The sequence below is a fragment of the Phyllobates terribilis genome, unplaced genomic scaffold (assembly GCF_046119375.1).
Source record: "Phyllobates terribilis strain yellow unplaced genomic scaffold, ASM4611937v1 Scaffold_5__5_contigs__length_657084704, whole genome shotgun sequence".
Classification (NCBI taxonomy): Eukaryota; Metazoa; Chordata; class Amphibia; order Anura; family Dendrobatidae; genus Phyllobates; species Phyllobates terribilis.
This window is the reverse complement of record NW_027362765.1, coordinates 250048667-250074820: the sequence shown is the minus strand read 5'-3', so window position 1 is coordinate 250074820 and position 26154 is coordinate 250048667. Positions and strand designations below refer to the sequence as shown.

The following is a 26154-nucleotide window of genomic DNA, read 5'->3' as shown; positions in this document are numbered from 1 at the left end:
CAGGGCAGTCTGTGCACACTCCCGGTCTCGGGGGAGCTGCGCTAAGATCTCCGCTAGACCTAGCGGGGTGGTGGACTCTAGCAGGCTCCTGACCATCGGGTCGGTGCTGCTCTGCTCTTCTTCCGGCAGGCTCCTGGCCAGCGGGCCGGTGCTGCTCTGCCCTCCTTCCTCGGTCTCTAGCAGACTCCTGGCCAGCGGGCCGGTGCTGTTCTGCTTTCTCTCCATCTCCGGGTGAGCTCCTCCGCTACTCTTCGTTAGACCTCTTGCCTCCGGGTGCGCTCGCTCTAGACTGCTCCAAGCGACACCCATCTTTTCTCTTCTCTTTCGTCTCCTCCCACTTAGAGGGCGGTCCCGGGGCAACTCGGTGACTGTCAGCTCCAGGGGTAGTTCTTTCACGCTGACAGACACCTCCAGCATCACAGTCTCTGTTGGTGGGGGCGGTTTCCACTTTTGGCGCCATTTTCTGTCCCGGCCCACGATGGGAGGTGGCCTCTTTCCCTCCTTTGGCACGCCCATAATGGCGTCCGCTGCTCTTCCAAGGCGGGAAATCTGCGGTTTTGGCGGGAAGCGTCGCCCAGTGGCGGGAAACTCTGCAGATGGCGGGAACAAGTTGGAAATGGCGGACAATCGGCGGGAAACGACTGGTGATGGAGTCCGATGGCGTGGACCCTCCGGAACCGGCGGGAGACTTCTTTCTGAGGTAAACTTGCACTTTTCTTCAGGCACGCAGTACCCGGGTGTTGCGGGCACGTAATCCTGCCGACTACGCCAAAGTTGACGCGCCCCCTGGGACATATTCCTTTTTGAGGGGAATACCCGGCACCAGATCAGATGGGGGGGTTGTAGTCTCCGAGCGGCTGTGACCCGGTCCCGTGCCCAGGGCGTCAAGCTCAGTGTGATGTGGCAGTTCTACAGATGTTACTAAAGTTCTTTTGTGTCGACTACGCCACCCGTTGTGATGCGGTCACTGTGGCCGCCGCTGCAGCAGGGTCCGCTGAGGCTGATGGTGGGTGCGCAGCTTGGTGAGATAACCCCCAACGGGAGGGGTATAGCCTCAGAGGGGACAGGCGCAGAGGATGGGGGTTGTGGTGGTGTAGTGCAGACGGCAGTGAAGACAGAGTCGGGTTGTGCAGTTAAGGGTGTTTACTTACTGCAGATGTTGTACCGGTCACTCCAGCTGCTAGTGACCACCCGAGCCGTGCTGCGTCCACCAGGTCCTGGATCCAGCCAACCCCCAAACAAGTCCGGAGCGTGGCCCTGAGCTCTCCCTCTGTCCTTTCTTCAGCCGTCCCCACCAGTGATCCACCTAGGTCCAGCTCCCTCGGGCCTTCTGTTGGGACACCCTTGGCCCTGGGTTCCCTGACCCTTCATGTGGTGTGCCTTCGGGGTGAATGTGATGGGTGACCGTGACAGACACTGCCCACGGTCTCCGGTCTCTGGCTGGGGATTGTTTTTACCCCCACCAGTTTGGGTTCCGGTACCCTTTTGCTGACTCCTCACCCGGTGCTCTGATTTGGGTTCTTGGGTCCCTTCTCTTCTGTGCTCTGGGTCTTTCTCTTTCCTCCTCTCTCACTCTGGGTCTTGGTCTTTCTTCTCTCCTCTCCTAACTTGTTTTCTGCAGCTGATCCTCTCTGCATCTGACTCTCTGCGTCTGACCCTGATTCTAGTTGGTGCCCACCTTATATATCCCTCTATGTGTGAGCTCAGGTGACCAGCACCCAATGAGCTCCTAACTTTACCCAGGCTGCTCCCCCTATCTGCCCCTACACTACTTGGGATGTACCACCCCCCTCCCACTCCAGCCAGGAACAGACTCGGTCGTACCTGCACATTTCTAAGTGGGAGTACCGTCGGTCTGTTCCTCGGAAATGGGATGTGTGTAGTGCATGCAGCCTACCGAGCTCAGATCCACACTCCATCCTTACCCGGGAGTGGAATATCACACCTCTGGGTTGAGGTGCAATACCCCTGTAGCAGCCGAATCCTCAGGGTGCTACAATTGCATGGCCTGTAAGTCTCCTTACACTGGCACGTTAGTCTTGTCACACTTCACAAGGAGAGACTTTGCCCCTTATTAAAGTCATGGCATTCTGCAGGCATCTTGCGAGGGCAAAGCATCAGTAAAGCAAAGTTGAGAGTTCATATTATAGTAGCCTTTTTCATCTAGGTATACTGGGATGAAGAAGAAGAATCTGAGTATGTTTCCCAAAAGAAAACATTCCAACAGAAGAGGGAGTTCTTCCAAAAAATGGGTGCGTAGGTCAGATTAGATGAAGACCAAATGCATTTGGAACATTTCATTTTTACAATTAACATTTTTTAATTGTAAACTTTGATCGTGTAGAACGTGATGGCACTCGAGTGAAGTCACTCAAGCCTCCCTCGAAGATCCTACTTCCAGCTCAAATAATAGAGTCTGAGAGTGAAAGTGACGAGGAACCACCAGAACCTCCCGAACCTGAACCTCAACCAGGTGATCATATTCATTTATTGGCAGTGAAAAAATATACTAATATGATGAAATTGTCTAACAAACTGTAGTCTTTATGAAAAAAACAGGATATGTAATATTACAATAGTGCCTAAGCGAATAGGCCGGTGCATGATTTTACTAAATTGGTTAAGCCAGACTTACTCAAGCTTATTTTAATTTGTTAAACATAAAATGACTGCAATTACTTGTAGCCTTTAAGTCTCTGGTAACATGAAAATATAATTATATTTTTTTGATTTTTTTTCTTAAAGAAATACAAACACCAAAACCACCACCAATAGTGCCACCCCCTGTAAGCAAAACTACAGAGGCTCCTGAAAAAGAGACTAAGAAACCAGGTGGTGTCATTAAACAGGCTCCAAGACCAAAACCCAGTCAAGAAATAAAAGAAATAATAAAGATGTATCAAAGCCGTCCTCATGAAGAGCCTAAACCCTATGAACCAGTCAGGTGAGATCTCAATAGAACACAATATGATCTTCAGGAGATGCTTTAGGGCTCATTAAAGGTCCGTTTTTCACGTAAGTGTTCTATCCGTGGTTTTAACAGATAGATCACATACCTATTATTATAATCTATAGGGCTGTTCATATGGTCATGTTTTTTATGAACCGCATATCTGCAAAAATATCACAGTGATATGTCCGTTTTTGATCAGAATCATGGATCAAAATTACCACTACAAGTCTATGGGTCCGTAAAAATTACTGGCAGCATTCAGATGTCAGTAATGTTTAGAAGAAGCTTTGCAATTTTTTATTTCCGTCAGTGAAAATGACTGATGAAACGCTAATGTTAAAAATTGACACTGACCAAACACTGATGAATCGAGCATCCAAAACACTACTGAAGATCGTTCTGTGTTTTTACGTAAGGCCATGGCCCCACTATCAGTATTTGGTCAGTATCCGGTCAGTATTTTTTCTCAGGAGTGGGAGCCAAAATCAGGTGAGGAATAGTGATGAGCGAGCGTGTTCTGTTAACCCTTTCGGCGAGCATGCACGGGTGCTCGCCCGAATATTTACAGCATGCTCTTATGTTTTAGTCACTGCAGTGTCCATGATTTGTGACTGTTTGACAGCTTTAATACATGTGAGGAATGCCTGTTTGTCAGGCATTCCTCACATGTATTAAAGTTGTCAAACAGTCGTAAATCATGGACACGCAGTGACTGAAACATAACACTGGAGCACGCCGTAAATATTCAGCGAGCACCCGAGCATGCTCGCCGAAAGGGTTAACAGAACACGTTCGCTCATTACTATGAGGAACAATCAGAGAAAAGGTATAATAGAAACAAGTCACCAATTCTGCATTTATCACCCACTCCTGGTTTTGGCTCCCACTCCTGAGAAAAAATACTGACCAAATACTGATAGTGGGGCCGTAGCCTAAGAGAAAATCACATATGTCTGAATGAGGCCTTATAGGAAGGATCCAAGGAGCATTGGATGCAATTATCTCCTAATGAATATGAACACAAGACAGGACGGGAGCAATGTTGATGCAGATCTAGAGGGCAATTATTCAGATTTTTACATTTGTTATCCTGATTCCTAAATTTGTTTATTAAATGTCTAACTTTTCAGGAGGACATCACAGAACTTCTTAAAGAAGAAAGATCCGAAAGAAGAAGCTTTAGAGAGACTTAGAAATGCTGGGCCCCCGAAAGTAAGACGGTGCCTTTTGGTGTAATGACTCTAAATTTGAAATAATATAATTTGTTAATATACATATTTATTACTTTTTACTTTATCTCTCATATTTATTTACGAAAAGACTTTATTATTTCATATTTCTGTTTCATTGGAGGAACAGATGTACAAAAGTAACTAACAGTAGAACCTGCAAATGACATAGTGAAGTTACCCATATGACCCACTGAATATAAAGGGGGCTGTAAGGCTTCCTTCAGTCTGGTTGTCATATTACAGGACAAAGTCGCACTATTTTGTCTACAATTTTTATTGGAATCTACAATGAAGGCTCTTATTACTGTCTAACCAAATGTGAACATAGCCAAGACTTAACTTGCAGAAGCAAATTTGGTTTCTATATTTCCTACCCACAAGTACAGGCCATGCTTCCAGTATGACAGCGAAACGGCATTTCTAAAGATGTGCTATCAGAGTGCCCCAAATGACAAGTCCTAGGAGTCTTTCCTTTATAACTAATTATTACAGCAGTGCACCCGAATAAATATTACATTTGTCAAATTGTCCTACCTTAAAGGGGTATTCTCGAGCTTGGAACTTATGCCCTATCTATGGAATAGAGGATAACTTCGGGATGCCTTGGGATCTGACCCCTGGGACCTCCACCATTTTTGAAAACTGGGGCTCTGAAGAGCCCATGTGAATGGAAGTCAATCAGCACACTGGCACTTTATTCATTCTTATGAGAGCACAGCACTTGCAAGGTTGCTAACTTGACTTTTTATTTTATTCTGGACAGCTTATCAAAAAATCATGGACATACAATATTGTGTATGGACACATTGGAAAACCATAATAAATCATTATTGTTATAACTGATTCATGTCGGCTATGAAGTGTAGTGCGGCGGTGTTCACACTGTGCGGTAAAGAGGCAGTGACCCAGGAAAAGTTAAAATCAAATGTCTTTATTCTCCAGAAACTCACAAAATAACGGTAATTGGTATCCTCCGGATCGCAGCCGGGTCATCAAAGTACAGTCCGTTTCCAGACCCGTTTCCGGGGGCGACGGCTCCCCTGTATCACTCTGCGGTTCGTCAGAGTTTTGCCTTCTTGGGCTCTGTGTTCCTGTCACACAGGCCAGTATTGCAGAGCCTCCAGCTCTACAGCTTGCAAACACAAAACTGACACACCCAAAACTTTGCTGCAGGTTTTAACCTGAAAACTGTGGACATGAGCCACATGAAAGACCCAGGCTGGAGGGAGTGGACCGCCCCACTGCCATCCTGTAGTCCACTCCAAGAATAAAAGTCCATGCCGGGTTTTACTAAATCTGCCTTGGTCAAATAGCTTGACCCAGTCCAAGCTTAGTTTTATTCTGCACTGCAACGACAGCTGTGTCTGTGATTGCAATGCACTCCAGTGGGTTCCCTATGTTTCTATGCGTATTCTGGGGGATACAAACCGTCCCTCGCATATAATTCCCCTCACTGCCTCACAGAAGATATCAGCTGCATTCACTGTGAACTGTAAAATAATGATAATTACAGTCAAAATAATGTGTCTAAGTTTCTTTAAAAAAATCATGGACGCCTTACATTTTTTTATGAGCAAGGCAGAACAGTGACCAATTTTTTACAGACTGTCCTGGAATTTATGGACAGTTGGAAACCCTGTTCGCTTTGCTACCTCCGGTGGTCCCATTTAGACTGCATGATGCAGCATTGTTAATGATCAGCCACTGCTCCATTCACAGAGGGCTCTTCAGATCCTCGGGATCAGTGAGGGACCTGGTGGTCAAACCTCCAGCGATTGGAAGTTATCCCCTATATCCAATTAATAGGGGATAACTTCCAAAGTTGAAAATAACCCTTTAAAGGAGTTGTTCAAGATAATGGAAATGGCAGCAATACATGTAAAACAGTGAAGTAATATATACTCACCCTGTTCCTCCCAGATGATCCAGCACGATGTTCCTGATGCTCCCTGCTCTTCTGACCTCAATAATAGAAGTTCTGAGAGTGCTTAGGCCGGTGATTGGCTTCAGTGGTGACATGGGGTATATTCACTGACATCTGTAGCCAAAGTAAACAATGATGGCAATCAATGAGTACTGCAGGTGCAGCACTAGAATGGCTGAGAGTAATAGGTTGAGTATTAGTGTTGAGCAAGCATGCTCGTTTAACCCTTTAAACGAGCACGCTCGGGTGCTCGCCGAGTAGTTTCAGCATGCTCGGCATCTCTGTTTGAGCTGCCGCGGTTGCATGTGTCCCGACTGTTAGACAGCTGTGACACATGCAGGGATTGCCTAACAAACGAGCAAACAAAAAGAGTTAAACGAGCACGCTTGCTCAACACTATTGAGTATATATTATTTAATTCATTTCTGTGCAGCTATTTTATAATCTTACACAACCCCTTTAATAATCTTGACATAGTCCAACCTATACAACTATTGTAAGGTGAAGTTCATTGCTTACGCATGTATCCAACCTCTGTCTAGGCAATTTAGAAGGTACCTAGACAGCTTGGCAGAAATAATTGAGTTTTTCTTAGCTGCCACCGTAATAGATATGATACTTGCATTTGAGGTTGACATGGTAGTGTCAGGATCTCTGTGCATGGACTTTCTTTCATGTAGGTGATAAAACCAGAACAAGGTATTATTAGAAAGTCTCATTATTTTTAATTAAACATTAATTGAGCACTGAATTGTCTTTTTCCAAGGACACTCCAGATTCCCCAACAGCTCCTCCTCCACCACCTCCTCCTCCTCCTGCTGCTGAGAAATCAAGTGCGAAGACTAATTCTATTCGAGAAAAGCAAAAGCCACTTTTAGGACTATTCCAATCTGGTTTATTTCCTCCGGCAGTGCAGACTCCCAAGGCCCCAGGTGCAGAAATATGTGGCTGTTTTTATTTTTTGTAATCATCCCCAAAATATCTCGTTCTTACACCCATTATGCTTTTTTTACTCTCAGAAAGAACTCTTGAAGGTGATCACTCCACTAGATCATCAATCAGCAAACACACTGCTAGTGTGTTCTTCTCATACAGTGATGTCAACTGGAAGCTTTATGTGCGGAAGGAGGTAATGTTCGCCCAACCTTTTATCAATGTGACTGCAGGAAATATGTGCACTATTAACTGTGTGACATATAATCTACCAGAAGGCAATTCAGTATAACTGTCTTTGTAATATATTGTATTTATTGTATTATGTAATAAGTATTTTTTTTCATAGATCTTCTATCCAAAGGAAAAATTTACTCATCCCTACTATTTGAACCTTCTGTGTGAGCAGGTAAAAGAAAAACAAAATCACCAGTTTTCATTTCTACAGTATTTCTAATAATTTTAAGATTAAAGGGGTTGTCCAATCAGAATATCATCTGTCCATATGACATATTAGCTTTCGATCATCGAGAGTTGGAGCACTTTCACAGTTGGGCCATCCATGTATATCCTTGACAGCCATTCATTAGCTGTGGTTCCCTTGTGAAAGGAGTTGTGTTCTCTGAGCCAACTCCCTTAAAATAACTAAAAGTGATTATGGCGCCCCCCCAGAGCCGTGGGGTACTTGGCAGCCGGGCCTATGGATGCCGGTGGGGGGATATCACAGTGGCTGGCCCGGTCCGTGGCCCAGGGCGGTCAACAAAAAGGGGAATTATTTATAGGGGATTTGTAAAGTGTTCGTGATGCCACCTGTGGAATGTGGCTAAAGGGAGCCGCCGCTGCGGAGCAGTCCTCTGAGGCAGATGTTAGGGCAGCTTATGATGGAACGGCTCCACCCAGGTGGAGCGGGCCTCAGGGCAGCGTGGGGAAATGGATGGTGGTACAGGTGAGAGACGGCCAGGATGGTTCAGGGAGAAATGACAGACACTCACACGGGGGTTCGCTTCGGTACCTTTACTGGTGTAGTTGCAGGTATGGTCCAGGGTACTCAGGTATGGACTCTCCCCAGTGAGCGGGTATAGGCCTCCTGATCCGTTGCTTTCACTTGCTAAGCTTCTGACCTGCCTGGAGCTAGGCCTGGCTTAATTACTGTCTCTCTCTCTTGCACCTGCTGACCTTGTGGTAGGGCCTTCTCTTGGAGATCACTCTCCCTAGACGCTGGGGCCTCCGTGACTCCTAGCCCTGGTACAGTAGTCAGCGTTGGTCGGCCTGGGACTTGTAGTCCTCCAGGTGTCCGTTGGTCCCTACTGGGTATAAAAGGACCCGGTAGGCGCGGACCCGGTGTTCGGTGTATATTTCGGGGTGAGCCTGGTACACTCCTCTACCCCCTCAACTCCTCCCTCCTTTCCTCTTTGCCGTCGGCCACACTCGGGGCCCTCACTACTTGGCTCGTGCTGTAGGCCTTGGCTCGCCTAAGCACAGCAGCCAGCGGTCCGCGTCTTCACTGGTCTAAGTGCCAGCACACTATAAAACTCACAACTGAACTGAGCTGCCTGGCTCCACCCTCCATATATACAGTACAGACCAAAAGTTTGGACACACCTTTTCATTTAAAGATTTTTCTGTATTTTCATGACTTTGAAAATTGTACATTCACACTGAAGGCATCAAAACTATGAATTAACACATGTGGAATTATATGCTTAACAAAAAAGTGTGAAACAACTGAAAATATGTCTTATATTCTTGGTTATTCAAAGTAGCCACCTTTTGCTTTGATGACTGCTTTGCACACTCCAGGCATTCTCTTGATGAGCTTCAAGAGGTAGTCACCGGAAATGGTTTTCACTTCACAGGTGTGCCCTTTCAGGTTCAATAAGTAGGATTTCTTGCCTTATAAATGGGGTTGGGACCATCAGTTGTGTTGTGCAGAAGTCAGGTGGATACACAGCTGATAGTCCTACTGAATAGACTGTTAGAATTTGTATTATGGCAAGAAAAAAGCAGCTAAGTATAGAAAAATGAGTGGCCATCACTACTTTAAGAAATGAAGGTCAGTCAGTCCGAAAAATTGGGAAAACTTTGAAAGTGTCCCCAAGTGCAGTTGCAAAAACCATCAAGTGCTACAAAGAAACTGGCTCACATGAGGACCGCCCCAGGAAAGGAAGACCAAGAGTCACCTCTGCTTCTGAGGACAAGTTTATCCGACTCACCAGCCTCAGAAATCGCAGGTTAACAGCAGCTCAGATTAGAGACCAGGTCAATGCCACACAGAGTTCTAGCAGCAGACACATCTCTACAACAACTGTGAAGAGGAGACTTTGTGCAGCAGGCCTTCATGGTAAAATAGCTGCTAGGAAACCACTGCTAAGGACAGGCAACAAACAGAAGAGACTTGTTTGGACTAAAGAACACAAGGAATGGACATTAGACCAGTGGAAATCTGTGCTTTGGTCTGATGAGTCCAAATTTGAGATCTTTGGTTGCAACCACCGTGTCTTTGTGCGAAGCAGTAAAGGTGAACGGATGGACTCTACATGCCTGGTTCCCACCGTGAAGCATGGAGGAGGAGGTGTGATGGTGTTGGGGTGCTTTGCTGGTGACACTGTTGGGGATTTATTCAAAATGGAAGGCATACTGAACCAGCATGGCTACCACAGCATCTTGCAGCGGCATGCTATTCCATCCGGTTTGCGTTTAGTTGGACCATCATTTATTTTTCAACAGGACAATGACCCCAAACACACCTCCAGGCTGTGTAAGAGCTATTTGACCAAGAAGGAGAGTGATGGGGTGCTACGCCAGATGACCTGGCCTCCACAGTCACCAGACCTGAACCCAATCGAGATGGTTTGGGGTGAGCTGGACCGCAAAGTGAAGGCAAAAGGGCCAACAAGTGCTAAGCATCTCTGGGAACTCCTTCAAGATTGTTGGAAGACCATTTCCGGTGACTACCTCTTGAAGCTCATCAAGAGAATGCCAAGAGTGTGCAAAGCAGTCATCAAAGCAAAAGGTGGCTACTTTGAAGAACCTAGAATATAAGACATATTTTCAGTTGTTTCACACTTTTTTGTTAAGTATATAATTCCACATGTGTTAATTCATAGTTTTGATGCCTTCAGTGTGAATGTACAATTTTCATAGTCATGAAAATACAGAAAAATCTTTAAATGAGAAGGTGTGTCCAAACTTTTGGTCTGTACTGTATATCCCTAACAGGGCTCCCTCTGGTGGTCTGAGGTGGTAGGGTGGAGGTGTGTGAATGTGTGAGGGCCTCTTGTGGAGAAGTCCATCCATGCACCCTACTGGGTTCTGTGGCACCTATGCGGTGCAGGGCGCCACAATTATATAAATGAGGTAGCTGTTGGCCAATTGCTTGACAAACAGTTAACCCTCCCGACTTTCCCATACACATGAACGCCCAGCTCAGGTGAACATCCATGTGTTTTCATCGGGCTAAGAGGAGAGCACATCTGTCTGACAGTTTATCTCCCATGAAAACAAATGGATTGGATGCTTAAATTTAAAGTACCTGATTATGATGTACCCTGAAAAAAGACATCAGTGGAGAATCGGGAGAAGACCCCAATACACATCGAATGATAATACCTCGGAAACCAGCATGTATGGCTTACCATCATCTAATGTGTATGAGGGCCTTAAATCTTACACATATTCATTTATTTCACTACCATTATTCTTTTCAGCTTTGTGAAACCTTCTCTAGTTAAAATGATCTGCTATACATTTTCAAAATGAGGAATAACTTCTCTGTAAAAACATCTCTGTCTTTTGTCATCCTAGATAATTAGGGACACATATTCAGACACTTGTTTTAAACTAACTCGAGAGGAAAGGCGGAAGATGAGAGATTTTTTAAGTAAGTATGGGAACAGGATCTAAATTTTATTACTTTTGAGGAGAAAAGTTGTAATACAGCTCAATGAGAGAACCAAAAATTGGATAAGTTCCTAGAATTTTTTACTAAAGCATTTACTGATAACACATGATAGAATCAAATCCAATTTTGGTTCTTAGGCCACGCTCACACAATCAATATTTGGTCAGTATTTCACATCCAGTATTTGTAACCAAAAACCAGGAGAGGAACAATCAGAGAAAAGGTATAATAGAAACAAGTCACCAATTCTGTATTTATCACCCCTCCTGGTTTTGGCTTACAAATACTGATGTGAAATACTGACCAAATACTGAACATCTGAACGTGGCCTTAGACAGTCCATGACTTCAAGCTGTAATATATGCAAGTGCAAAGTATGAGTCACAAACCAAGAAAATTTTCTTATCAGATGAGTTCCAGGTCGGAAGTGATGCCAGTTCAATAATGGACGATTCCATCAAGAAACGTGTTGTCATAGCTGCCCGGGATAACTGGGAGAATTACTTTTCTCGCCTCTTCAATGTGACTGTGAGTAAATTTCACAAAAGGCATTGTATTCCTCCTGTAATAATGCCCATTTCTTTGTGGCTGCATTCGTTTTTGAGGTGATTATTTAAAAGTAATAAAGTAGAGTACGTTATTCCTCTAGTTTTGGTGGTATATAATTCATCTACAAGGCTGTGTCCTATTGTGGAAAAAGAAAAAAAAATGAAAATGTTCTGATAGCCCTTGTTGATGATCCATGCCAAGATTAATACTGTCTTCTGGTATTTGTAGTTGGATGATGATGTAGACCAGCTTCTCATAGGAGTGTCCCACAGAGGTTTTAGGCTTCTGAAGGAAGTGAATGCAACCGGAATCCAACAACGACATCTGAAGACTTTGTGCTGTTATAGGTGAGCTGAAGAATGAGGGTAGAGAGCGGTTCGAAGATATGACTAGCATAGAATACGTTATCATAAATACTTTCTTGTATTTAGTTTTGCAGATATTCTTGCTATCGAAAAGTTAGATTTTCGTACACTGCGCTTTAGTCTGAGAAATGAAGATCTGCAGGTACACTCTGAAAATGCTCATGGTCTTAAGACTTTGCTAGAAATCTTCTTGCAAGAGTTGGTGAAGGTGAGAAAGGAGCAGTGGTAAACCTACTTTAGGTAGAGGTATAACATCTTGTAATATGTAAAATGTACTAATTTTGTTCTGTTTAATTAGGATTCAAACCACGTGGTTGCACTGCGGAGTCATATAACTGATGACAAGAGTCTTCTTCAATTCAAAAAGGGCGACATCATTAAAGTTCTGCCAATGGATGGACAGGAACCAGGTATTATTGGAGTCCCATCTAATTAGTATGAACTTATTACAATAGCTTGTCTGTGAATATTCTTCATTCTTCTCTATTGCTTACGGTACATAAAATCTACAATTACTGAGAACAAGTATGGTGTTAAAAAATAAAAGGAAATGAATAGGCATGAGAGGACACTAACCTCTTGCCCTGCTTGACTTACACAGGTTGGCTGTTCGGTTCTCTTGGTGGTCGTTCTGGTCTTTTTCCTCATCGGTTTGTACAAGCAGCTGCTGCCCCAGACTACTACAGTGTGGCAAAGAGAGACAACTTGGAAAATAAAACTCGACCTCGAGGGCTCCAGAGGACAGTAAGCAAGGAGGTGAGATCAGGGGAGTCACAGAAAAAGCTAACTTAGGACTTGTTCACACATTGGGTTTTTTTGCTGCGAAAAAAACATACAGTGCTGGCCAAAAGTATTGGCACCCCTGCAATTCTGTCAGATAATACTCAGTTTCTTCCTGAAAATGATTGCAATCACAAATTCTTTGGTATTATTATCTTCATTTAATTTGCTTGCAAGGAAAAAACACAAAAGAGAATGAAGCAAAAATCAAATCATTGATCATTTCACACAAAACTCCAAAAATGGGCCAGACAAAAGTATTGGCACCCTCAGCCTAATACTTGGTTACACAACCTTTAGCCAAAATAATTGCGAATAACCGCTTCCGGTAACCATCAATGAGTTTCTTACAATGCTCTGCTGGAATTGTAGACCATTCTTCTTTGGCAAACTGCTCCAGGTCCCTGATATTTGAAGGGTGCCTTCTCCAAACTGCCATTTTGAGATCTCTCCACAGGTGTTCTATGGGATTCAGCTCTGGACTCATTGCTGGCCACCTTAGAAGTCTCCAGTGCTTTCTCTCAAACCATTTTATAGTGCTTTTGGAAGTGTGTTTTGGGTCATTGTCCTGCTGGAAGACCCATGACCTCTGAGGGAGACCCAGCTTTCTCACACTGGGCCCTACATTATGCTGCAAAATTTGTTGGTACTCTTCAGACTTCATAATGCCATGCACATGGTCAAGCAGTCCAGTGCCAGAGGCAGCAAAGCAACCCCAAAACATCATGGAACCTCCGCCATGTTTGACTGTAGGGACCGTGTTCTTTTCTTTGAATGCCTCTTTTTATTTCCTGTATACTCTATGTTGATGCTTTTTCCCAAAAAGCTTTACTTTTGTCTCATCTGACCAGAGAACATTCTTCCAAAACGTTTTAGGCTTTCTCAGGTAAGTTTTGGCAAACTCCAGCCTGGCTTTTTTATGTCTCGGGGTTAGAAGTGGGGTCTTCCTGGGTATCCTACCATACAGTCCCTTTTCATTCAGACGCCGACGGATAGTACGGGTTGACACTGTTGTACCCTCGGACTGCAGGGCAGCTTGAACTTGTTTGGATGTTAGTCGAGGTTCTTTATTCACCATCTGCACAATCTTGCGTTGAAATCTCTCGTCAATTTTTCTTTTCCGTCCACATCTAGGGAGGTTAGCCACAGTGCCATGGGCTTTAAACTTCTTGATGACACTGCGCACGGAAGACACAGGAACATTCAGGTCTTAGGAGATGGACTTGTAGCCTTGAGATTGCTCATGCTTCCTCACAATTTGGTTTCTCAAGTCCTCAGACAGTTCTTTGGTCTTCTTTCTTTTCTCCATGCTCAATGTGGTACACACAAGGACACAGGACAGAGGTTGAGTCAACTTTAATCCATGTTAACTGGCTGCAAGTGTGATTTAGTTATTGCCAACACCTGTTAGGTGCTACAGGTAAGTTACAGGTGCTGTTAATTACACGAATTAGAGAAGCATCACATGATTTTTCAAAGGGTGTCAATACTTTTGTCCACCCCCTTTTCTAGGTTTCGTGTGGAATTATATCCAATTTGGCTTTAGGACAATTCTTTTTGTGTATTTTTAATTGAAGACAAATTAAATGAAGATAATAATACCAAAGAATTTGTGATTGCAATCATTTTCAGGAAGAAACTGAGTATTATCTGACAGAATTGCAGGGGTGCCAATACTTTTGGCCAGCACTGTATTCTTTTAGTGTACCAGCAAAGCGGATGAGATTTCTAAAATCTCATGCATATGCTGCTTATTTTTTTCCTTGCAGATTTGAAGCAGTTTCATATCTGAAGCATGTGAATTCTTTCACCACTTTTGCAGTATTTTCCAGCACATTAAATGAATAAGGGAAAAAATGCATTAAAATGCAACAACCGAAGCATTTTTCCTGCCAAGAGACCTTGTTTTACTGCAGAAATGTCTGCTGCAAATACTTAACATGTTCACATACCTTTAAAGGGGTTTTCCACTTTTAGAAGAGTGGACTCCAAATGCTCTAAAATACATAACCCCAAACAAACAAACCGAACATCCAGGTCATAATGCAAAAATAAATAAAGAATTAGCCAAACATTGTGTTAGACTAAAAAACCTTTATTCCAAAAATCAATAGGTTCTTGGTGGCACTAAAGAAAAAGTGCATACACGGATCTATAATAAACACATAATGTCTTTAATATAAAATACAAACATAGAGACACTGGACCAAATTGCACCATGGTACATTGATGCTGCAGATGCAATATGGGATATACATTGTGTTACATCTACCACTTAATGTGCACAAGTGAAGTAAGTGCAAAGTGGCCCTATCAAGCTTTAATTATGTATGTGGTCAGTAACCAAAGGGCAACAAAACCCATAAAGCTGGATCATGACTGGTGAAAAAATACTGAGAGTGGAATCACAATCTGTTTAGATAAATAGATTCTATGTATAACCTTTGAACTTCCAAAACTGCTAATTGCAGTCAGGTGCAATCAGGTGACGAAGGTGTGCCAAAACACGCATCGGGGTCGGCGTGCAGTACACAGAGTGACGGACCACCAGGTATTGAGATATTTCCATTTGATGTTGTGTGCAAATAAATTATAGGGCTGATGCAATTAGCAGTTTGGGAAGTTCAAAGGTTATACATAGACCTCCGCTGGGCCCAGTGAGTGACAGGACACCGCTCATTTTCCTGGCTCCTCTGGACCATGGATTACAGCGGGGGACACTTAGGACAGGTGAGTATATGGATTTTTTTATTTTATTCATTTTTTTACAGGTGGACACTGTGGGAGCAGACACTACTACTCTCATCATTGTCCCTGCTGGTGTTGATCGCAGCACCGGCAGGGGACTATGATGAGGGCAGCGTTCAGCACCCAGCACTTGGGAACAGCGCTAACTGTATCTTTGATTCCCAAGCACTGGTACGTGTCACACGGATGGCATCCGTGTGCGCTACGTGTTTACACGGACCCATCGACTTGACATTCATTTGAATGTAGACATGGGTCTACATGTGTCAGTGTCTCCGGTAAGAGTTGAAACTGTCACCACACGTACTGGAAATACCTTGCCCTAACAAACAAACAAGGCACTCACCCTCCCCAGGCCCATAGCTGGATTCTCCCTCCTGCTCGGGTCTTAGTGTTTGGGCTGCAGTGATGACGTCATGTCTACAGAGCGCATCACCATTGTAGCCAATCACTGAGTTCAGTGACTCGTTCCATCTACCTCAACACAGCCACTGAGCCGCTGAGCTGGTAGATTGGGAGACGTGCGATTGGCCGGGTGAGTACCTGCTCTGTTTGTTATTTTAGGTATTTTAGAGTGCTTATAGTCCACTTTCTTGAAAATCGAAAACCAAAGGGGTTCCCCGAGAATAAAAAAATATTAAAGTTAAAAGTGGTCATCATAAATAAATCCCTAAATACCTTTAAAGGGCATCTGTAAGCATAGAATGACTGTTCAAACCAGGTACAGGTGCTTGCTACACTAAGAGGTAGCCAATCATTTAACCCCTTAACGACTTATGTCTGTCATAAGTCGTCTCCCTGCCTTTGATGCAGGCTCGTAATCTGAGCCTGCATCTTTCCCGGCAGATAATGGCTGAAATATTCAATCTGTGACAGCGGCATTAAAACGCAGCGTCAGAAGGGTGCGCCATTCTATCCCCTCATCAGCGCCTGTCATGATGATACTTCTGTGAAAACCAGCCCATGGCTGGTGTTCATAGGAGTCCATGATTTCTGCTATATACAGCAATGCTAATGCTGCACAAATACTGTGAAAAGTAAAAAAGAATGTTTTAAAAAATATAAAAAAATATATAAAAGTTCAAATCACCTCCCTTTTCCCCCCATTAAGAATTAAAAAATAATAATAATTAAAAACACACTCATTTGACATCTCTGCGTTTGTAAAAGTCCAATCTATGAAAATTTTAAATAAATGAATCCGATCAATAAACAGTGAAAACTGTGGGGTCTTTTTTTTTCACCACTTAAATAAGACAAAAACTATGCTGGTATCTGTGTAATCGTACTGACCTGTAAAATCATATTGTTAGGTCAGTTTTAAGGTAAAATCGACTCTGTTAATAAAAAAATCAAAAAACAATTGCAGAATTGTACTTCTTTTGCTATTTCGGCACACTTTGAATTTTTTTTACCGCTTTCCAGTACTTTGTATGATAAAATGAATGGTATTCGAAAGTATAACTTGTCTTGCAAAAAACAAGCCCTCATATGGCTATGTCGACGGAAAATAAAAAAAAGTTATGGCTCTTGGAATAAACAAAGGGGAAAAAAACGGAAAAGTGCCCGGTTCTTAAGGGGTTAAATACACCTTCCCATCTGCTTGTTTTCCATCTATTTCTTCACTTCTCTGGCTCTATGAAGCCAGAGCTGTCAATAAAAGAAGAAAGGGTGGAGATAGATGGAAACCAAGCAGGTGGGAAGGTGTATATAAATGATTGGGCACACTTTGATGCACCGAGCTCCTATACTTGGTTTGAACAACCATTCTGTGCTGACAGAGTCCCTTTAAACTTTCATTTTTACTTCCCCGTCTTCCAAAATCCATATCTTTTTTATTTTTCTGCAGACATTGTCATAAGAAAACTTGGTAGTTGCAGAAAAAGTTCTAGTTTTAAATGTCACCTTTCATTTTACCATATAAAAAAAGGGGACGGAACTAAACATATTTAGTGGAGACCCCACATGACAGGGCTGGGCCATGAACAAAGGAATGGGATTGGTTGTGGGGATTGAATTCAAAATTAAAGGGGGAGGGATTTATGGGAGGGATATATAAGAAAAAGTGCAGGAAAAAGGCCATTTTAGGGGACCCCATTGTTGTGAAGAGTCCCACCCACCCTTAATTGTGAGGGGATTGTTGTTGCATTGAAGGTATCTAATTAAAAAATAAATAAAATAAAAAGTAAATAAAAAATAATAAAAATATATTATATACAATAAAGGGGTGTAACATTGTTTATCAGTTGGGTCGCAGTGGTGGAGGCAGTGGGGGGGTCCTTGGAGTTGTTGTTAAATTTGGTTGGGGAGGGGAATCAGGTGGAGGGTTCCCCTTCAGGATGGAATTAATAATGGTCGATCTGGCACTTAGTGGGGCTCTGGAAGGGGGGGGGGACCCTGGAAGCCGATTGTTGGCGTTAATTTTACCACTGAACGTGGTGTGGTGCCCTCGAGCTTGGGTTTCATGGCTGAGGGTAAGGAGAGTTATAATTAAAATAATTGTTGAAGATGTGTCAGATTTTGGTAGCTCCAAGGACCTCCCTCTTTGTTTTCATGGGAATTAACAATGGTTATTGTTATTGTATTATTTGTTAAATAAATGGCCGCTGTGGCCAAATTTATCCAAAGAATAAAGTCTCCTGTGTATGATTATTAATGGTGAAGGGGAATTAAAGGGGTTGTCCAGTACTATTAGGAATGCCCCAATGTATTTTTATGGTGAAAAGAAGTGTCTTTGTAATTACCTTACGCTGCTGTTCTTGCCTGTGAGCGGCGCTATCGCTGGCCGCTCAAAGGCAGCACGTGATCCCTGGTTGCAGCCGGCTCTGACATTCGCCGATGTCTCGTCATGGTTCCGGATGCAGCCGAGTGTGACTCACTTCTGCGTTCCCCGGTGAGTGATGGGTTGTGGGCGGGGTTACCCCGCGCGTCACACCCCCGGCATCCCCCGCGCGCTTTCCCCCTCCTCATTCATCGGGAAAGCGCGCTGTGGATGCTGGGTGTGACGTGCGGGGTAACCCCGCCCACAACCCAGCAGCCACCGCGGGGACCGCGTCACTGATGTCAGGCCTCACTTGGCGTGACGTCAGCGGGGGTTCACGTGATGCCTGTGTGCGGCCAGCGATAGCGCCGCTCACTGACAGAAACAGCAGCACCTGATATTTACAAAGACACTTCTTTTCACCATAAAAATACATTGGGGCATTATCAATAGTACTGGACAACCCTTTAAGTATATAATGGAAATCTGGTAAAAAAAAAAAAAAAAGTTGGAGCAAATCGGCCATACCATGTCATGTACTAAAAAGCAGGACAAAAAATTCCAAGTGCAGGGAAATTGTGAATAAACCACAATTCTGCCATTGTTTTAGGCTTTTTTTGGGGGGTGTTTAGTGTAAAAATTACCCGGTAACATGATTCTTCAGGCCAGTATGATTATGGAGATACTCTTGTTTAGTTTTGTTTTTTATTATTTTAGGGGTGAAAGTAAATTCTGAAATTTCTAAAAAATATATATATATACGGTATATATATTGGTTTGTGAAATCATTTTGGCAGACCTGTAACTTTTTATTTTTCCATCAATGGAGCAGCGTGTGTGCTTGTTTTAAAGTGTAACTGTTGTTTTAATTTTTATTTATTCAGTACACATGAAAATAAGCAACTTTGTAATATATCATATCAGAGAGATTTCCTTCTTTCTCTGCCAGAATTGATCAGTCATTATCAAAATTCTCAATTCTGAGGTAAAATCTGTATCCAGTGAAGACACTTTCCCATTACTGAGATCGGAGATGGAAGCTGCATACAGTTCTATGTAGATGGGAAGAGGGAGGAGCTACAGACGGAGTGTGTAGCCCAGGGGATGGGGAGGACTCGGCGCCCGAGTATCGTTGGTAGTTTCAGGGGATGTCGCAGTCTCAGCGCCCCTAGGACAGTTGGTCTCTGTCCTGGAGGTGCTGCAGCAGCTGAATTCGCCTTGATACCTCAGTTACGAGTTTCACAACTCCAGAAGTTGAGCAGTTTTCTGTTTCTTCACCTTCTCCTTAGCTACAGGATAAGACCCACTTGTGCTTGTTGTCTCCCTGTTTTTACCCATAATGAGTATTTAGTGTCTTTTTGATACTGCATATTTTTGTGTCTTATACAGTATTAGGGAAGTGAATGGGCTTTATTGAAATCTCACCCCCACTGTGTTTTTTTTACGTTGTGGAAACTGACCTGCAGGACAAATAATGATAATAATAATTTTTATTTCTATAGCGCCAACATATTCCTCAGAACTTTACATTTAGAGGTGACTTGTATAGACAATAAAGACATTACAGCATAACACATAACTCAGATACCAAAAGGAGAGAGGGCCCTGTTCACAAGCTTACAATCTATGAGAAGATAGGGGGGCACGAAAGGTAAATGGTAAAAAGTGCTTGTATAGTATAGTCCAGCCATCAATGTAATAAATAGAGTATTCACGTAATGCTGCATGAACAGGTCACCAGCCAGTATGTGTACGGACTGTGATAGATTGGCTCGCTCTACTGCACTCGGAGGTTGATACGCAACACTGTCTCTTTAAATTTCTTGTTGGTTTGTTTAAAACAGTATAAACCACGGTAAAGTTCATAAAATAAACACAGCCCTTCTGGCATAACAGTAAAGAAAAAGAAAAGGTACAGAACAGTCCTTATGTCGGCCGGGGTCCGGCCATTCGGGGTTAATAACAACACACGGTCCAGGTTAGAACAAAGCTCTCTGGAGCTAGCCTCTCCATACACTGAACATCACATGACTCAACAGGCTGGCTGTTTATGTCCCAGACCACACCCTGGGTTGGAGATATGGTGAAATGCCTTCCACCTCTTCTACAGCTGTTCACCTAAAAACCTAGACCATTAAAAATGGCTGATTAACCCTATCAGCATATACCATGATGAAGACGACTTCCAGATTTCACATCAATGAAGCTAATAGCCTCAGTGAAACATATCTCCCCTCCAGCACTTTACCAGTGACTTTGTCACAGGACACAGAGGGCTATTAAGTGCATGGAGGGTGTGTGAACAGATGCTACGAGGGTCCTGATTTGGAAGAAAATTTTGTAAGTGTAAATCAGGAATAGTTATATAAGGGGAGTGAGACGATAGGCCAGTCTAAAGCAATGCATTTTTAGGCCATGCATTAAACCGTGGGTATTGGGAGTTAATCGAATTGTCCTGGGTAGTGCATTCCAGAGAACTGGTGCAGCATGCGACAAATCTTGGAGACAGGAGTGGGAGGTTCAGATTATTGAGGATGTTAATCTTAGGTCATTAGAATGGCTTTGAAATCTGCATGAAATTGAAATCTGCAACATGTCAATTCCTCTTGTGATAAATATAAGTTTTATTTGCAGACTTTCCGAATAGATTTGAACGAGATGAGGAAAATCTGCAGGTAAAAATAACACACATGTTTTTAGTGAGTTTCCTCAGTGGAAACATTGTAAAAACACATGTAATCTGCACATGACTTCATAAATACATTTTATTACATCTAAGTAACAGGAAGTATCCTAAACAAACCGCTCTATTTAAAACAAGACATACTAAAAATAAAAGTATAGCTGAAAAAATGCAATGAAAACGCATATAAAAAACGTACTCAAAAATGAAAACAACACAAGTAACCTAATTTAGCTAATAGATGTAGAAATGTTGCAAAAAATCTTACCCTTATTGTTTATAAATTTTAGTAATATTTTATTTTTACAGAGCAGTAATGTGATCGAAGCGTCTGTAAGAACAGCCAGCTCTTCACCTTCACCTTTACCAATGGAGGACAGTCATTACACTATGGTTGAGTTTGCTTTAAAATATTTTCGGGAAGCACAGAGCATGTAAGTAATTTGTAATCCAATTGTTCTTCTGTGTATGAGGACTGCAATAAATGCAAATAGTACATATAATAATAGTAGTAAGAAGAATATTTAACACCTAAGGCCATGCTCACACAACAGTTTTGTTGCAGAAATGCATTCCAGTTGAGTTTTCCCAAAACGTATTCACATGCTGCAGAAAGTTTGCTTAAATGCTGAAAATGTTTTTTACAGCCTGTAATAAGTTTTATTCTTCTATCTATATTATATATAATATGTAAGGCTGAGGCCCTGTTCCCATCACGTTTCAAGCTGTTGCCATAATCACTAAACATATACACAGGATTCCATTGTCAGACAGAAACTTGAGGGTATGTTCATGACGCGCCCCTGGGCCTGTGTCGCGCTGCGTTGCGCACGCGGGAGCCTACCCGGAGCCGGATCAGTGGAGGGTTGTAGTCTCGTGGCGGTGACCCGGTCCGTGCCCAGGGAGTCAAACTAGACGGCAGTCTATTAGTAGTAAATAGTTGATGACTACGCCACCCGTTGAGTGCAGCCAGGAAGCTGCTGCTGCAGGGCAGACCGCTGAGGCCGGTGGTAGGATTGTGCAGCGTGATAGTATAACCCCCAACGGGAGGGGTATGGCCTCAGGGCAGCCGACGTGGATGATGGGGGTAGCAGGAACCACTCAGAGACGGTACGGTGTAGTTCAGGGTCTTTACTGGTAACAACGACAGACCCTCCCGGAGTACTTGCTAGCAAACGGGGCCTGGTCAGTCTTTGAGCAGATGGGATCTCCCCTGGCCAGGCGTAGTTGTAGGCCTCCCAAACTGACTGTACTCTTCTGGCTACCTTGCTAGAAGCTGATGTAAGTAGCCCACGTCCCTGAGTGTACCGTGTGGTGCTCACCCGTATGGCCGGTGACTCGGGGCCTTCTAATGGCTTCCGCTCCACGATGGCGGTGCTGGTCCCACGCGTGTGACCGTGCCTTCGGGTTTCTGGGCCAGAGGACCTGAAATCCCCTGCCTGACGGATTCTGCTGCTGGGTAGGAGTTAGTCCCCACAGCCTCGGACTCCGGGTCCGGTAAAGAATCTTCTTAGTCAGGGCGAACTCTGCAGCTGCCAGCCCCTGACTCCTTGTAACTCTGCTGTTTCCTATGCTGCTTCTTGTCTCCACTCTCCTTGTCTGACTCACCCTGCCTCAGCCCCGGGTTTATACAGGGGAAGTTCTTCCCCTCCCAAGACTGGGCAGGAGGTGTGGCATGCACAGGATCCCTGACCAAAGGACCTCCCACCTGCTCTCAGACATAACATTACATTACTGTGGAAAACCAGACCCCTGGGGTGCCACATTCCCCCCTAGTGAAATTTAGTACTCCGGGACTAAACACATTTAGAAAAAACATAACAAGGCAAAAACATTAATAATACAATAAGAAAACATATAAAGATGGTTACGGCGTGTCCGCAACCGGGTGCAGTCTCTGAAGAAAGCAAGGTGTCCATTTCACCAACACAGGGAGACGTAACCAGGTAGGGGTCTGTCCTACCCCGAGTCCTTAACAGTCTCTAGTCCATCCTGGGTTACGCTCCAACTATGTACAAGGATTCCCGGTAAATCCACCAAGGATCCCTAAAAATAACTAGAAACACAAAATTATACACAAGCAACAAGACACAGAAAAACATAAATAAAACAATTTATACACTTCAAATTCTCCAGCGTGCGGGTAACTGGCCTCTAGTGGCCCGAGTGGACCTACGGAGCTGACTGTCTGGCCCTGAACTACAGGGTGTAGGAACTGTCAAGGGTAAACTGGGCAGCTGTCTACCGGCTCTTTGTCTCACTAGGGGTACGGCAGGCTCACTATAAGCAGAGGGTTGATTCTCCTGTTCTGCTTGTGTGGAGTCTTCTGCCTCCTGGACCGGCTGTTCTTCCAGCTCTACCCGTTGCTCCGTAGGTTCTTGGGATGATGGTTGGAGGAAGGTGAGTACGGGTACCACAACTGCACCATTGACTTGAGTCCAAGACTGAGGGAAGTCCCCGAGCACGGTACTAACCATATCTTCCCTTTCTTCCACGGGTCGATGGTCTTCTTGTTCCTCTTCAGGGTTCCTCAGTTGTTCGGGACACTTCTTCAGGTGGTCCCGGGATACAATGGCTGTGGTTTCCCCTCCGTCTTTACTGATGGTACAGACCTTCGGGTTCTCGTGGCTTGAGGGCAGTACGGTGTACGGGTCCTTCTCCCACTGGTCGTCCAACTTGTGGAGCCGTCTCTTCCTCTTCAAGACCTGCTCTCCGGGTACCAGGGGAACAGCGGGAGCATACTGGTTGTAAGTTTTCTCTTGTCTTTCCCTAGCCTGACAGAGACTTCGCTCCACGCTCTCCTGTACTCTCCGGTACTGCTGCTGCCTCTCTGTGTCCCAGTCTGTTTCTGGTGAAGTGTCCTCGGGGGTCAGGACTCCCATTTCCAGGTCAACAGGTAACTTACCAGGTCTTGCCCTCATTAGGTAAGCCGGGGTACAGTTGGTGGAACCTACCGGGATGTGGTTGTATAGGTCCACCAGATCGGGCAACTTTTCAGGCCACAGACTGCGTTCTTCCAGGGGCAACGTTTTTAGAAGATCCATTACCACCTGGTTCATTTTTTCACAAAGTCCATTAGTCTGCGGATGGTAGGGTGTCGTCCTTATCTTCCGGCAGCCATACAGATTGCAGAATTCCTGAAAGACCTCCGCTTCAAAGGCAGGTCCCTGGTCCGTCAGCACTTCGTCCGGGTACCCGTGTGGACGGCAGAAGTGCTGCTGGAAGGCTCTAGCTGCTGTTTGAGCCGTTAAGTCCTTGACGGGGACGACAACCAAGAACCGGGAGTAATGATCCACGATGGTTAACGCGTAGACGTAGCCACTTCTGCTTGGGGTCAGTTTTACATGATCCAAGGCTACCAGTTCCAACGGTTGCCGGGTGACGATGGACTGCAGGGGAGTCTTCTGGCTGGCTCGGTCCTTCCTTCTCAGGTTGCACGGGCCACAATCTCTGCACCACTTCTCGATGGTTCCCCTCATGCCTACCCAGTGGAACCGCTCGCGCAGCAGGAACTCCAGCTTTTTCCACCCAAAGTGTCCAGCTCCGTCGTGGTATGCCTCCATCACCATGGCTGCGTCTCTTCGTGGCACCACTACTTGCCAGAGTAATTCATGCGTCCGGGAGTTAACCATTCTGCGGCACAACTTCCCTTTGTAAAGGAACAGTCGACTCTTCTCTGCCCATAGTTGTTTGGCTTCCTCCGGAGCGTCTGGTTCAAGGCGAGCCTCCGGCCGAGTCAGCATCTCCTTCACCAGTCGGACGGCAGGGTCGCTGTCTTGCGTTTCCGCCCAGTTGTAGTGGGGTAAGGGGTTCAACGTAGCAGCCTGCTTACTCCTTACCCGGTGGGAATACTGAATAGTCCCATGACGGTGGAACGCAGGGAGTTCAACTTCTTCCAGTCCCTCCGGATCTTCTCCTCCGTCCGGCAGGTTGGGCATCCTGGACAGGGCGTCCGCGTTGGTATTGGAGCGTCCTGCCCGGTATTTAATTGTGAACTCGTAGTTGGACAGACGGGCCATCCACCTCTGCTCCAGGGCACCGAGTCTTGCCGTGTCCAGGTGTGTCAGCGGGTTGTTATCCGTGTACACGGTGAACCGGGAAGAAGCGAGGTAATGCTTAAAGCGCTCAGTGATTGCCCATACTACGGCCAGGAACTCTAACTTAAATGAGCTGTAATTCTCGGGGTTCCTTTCGGTGGGTCGCAGTTTTCGGCTGGCGTAGGCGATTACTCGTTCCTTCCCCTGCTGGATCTGGGACAGTACGGCTCCTAGCCCGATGTTACTGGCGTCGGTGTAGAGGATAAAGGGCTGGCTATAATCCGGGTACGCCAGGATTTCGTCCCCCGTGAGGGCCATCTTCAGCTGGCGGAAGGACTCTTTTTCCAGCTCTTCCCATTTGAAGGGCGGCTTCTGGTTCTTGGCCTTCCGGGACTGGCCTATCAGGAGGTCCTGCATAGGTGCTGCCTTTTTGGTGAAACCGGGAATAAACCTTCGGTAGTAGCCTACCAACCCGAGGAACTGCCGCACTTCTTTTACACTGGAGGGGCTTGGCCATTCCTTAATTGCGGTGATTTTATCAGGGTCGGGAGCCACTCCGTCAGCGCTCACTACGTGTCCCAGGTACTGCACCTTTGGTTTCAGGAGGTGACACTTGGAGGGTTTCACCTTTAGGCCGTAACTCGCCAGAGCCTCGAACACTTCCGCCAGGTGTTTCAGGTGGTCCTCATACGTCTTGGAATATACGATGACATCATCCAGGTACAACAGGACCGTCTCGAAGTTTCTGTGGCCCAGACAACACTCCATTAGGCGTTGGAAGGTTCCTGGTGCGTTGCAGAGTCCGAATGGCATGCAGGTGAACTCGCTAAGTCCCATCGGGGTGGTGAATGCGGTCTTCTCCCGGTCTGCCTCTGCTACAGGAACCTGCCAGTACCCGCTAGTGAGATCCAAGGTAGAGAAGAAGTTAGCAGATCTTAAAGCAGCCAATGACTCCTCTATCCTTGGTAAGGGGTACGCATCCTTGTGTGTGATACGGTTGATTTTCCGGTAATCTACACACATCCTCATGGTGTTGTCTTTCTTTTTGACTAAAACTAATGGGGCTGCCCAGGGGCTACAACTATCCCGGATTACCCCAGCCTCCTTCATGTCTCTAAGCATCCCCTTGGCGTGTTGGTAATGTGCAGGGGGTACGGGTCGATACCTCTCTTTTATGGGAGGATGATCTCCCGTGGGGATGCGATATTCTACCCCCTTGACTCGCCCGAAGTCTAACGGGTGTTTACTAAACACTCTCTCATACTCTTGAACCACCCGATAGACTCCT

The 26154-nt window shown here is 44.9% G+C and overlaps 1 protein-coding gene across 1 annotated transcript in view; it reads left to right on the top strand.

The window, feature by feature from the left end:
• LOC141272870 (unconventional myosin-XVB-like) overlaps positions 1-26154 on the top strand; it is a 112513-nt gene that overhangs the window by 48291 nt on the left and 38068 nt on the right. Inside the window, exons 16-29 of the mRNA XM_073684003.1 lie at positions 2168-2252; positions 2345-2473; positions 2746-2944; positions 4084-4165; positions 6876-7041; positions 7129-7238; positions 7392-7451; positions 10847-10922; positions 11353-11471; positions 11721-11839; positions 11924-12065; positions 12156-12267; positions 12459-12613; positions 21139-21263. Of these exons, the coding sequence (XP_073540104.1) occupies positions 2168-2252; positions 2345-2473; positions 2746-2944; positions 4084-4165; positions 6876-7041; positions 7129-7238; positions 7392-7451; positions 10847-10922; positions 11353-11471; positions 11721-11839; positions 11924-12065; positions 12156-12267; positions 12459-12613; positions 21139-21263 (1679 nt within the window). The remainder of the gene's footprint in view (positions 1-2167; positions 2253-2344; positions 2474-2745; positions 2945-4083; positions 4166-6875; positions 7042-7128; positions 7239-7391; positions 7452-10846; positions 10923-11352; positions 11472-11720; positions 11840-11923; positions 12066-12155; positions 12268-12458; positions 12614-21138; positions 21264-26154) is intronic.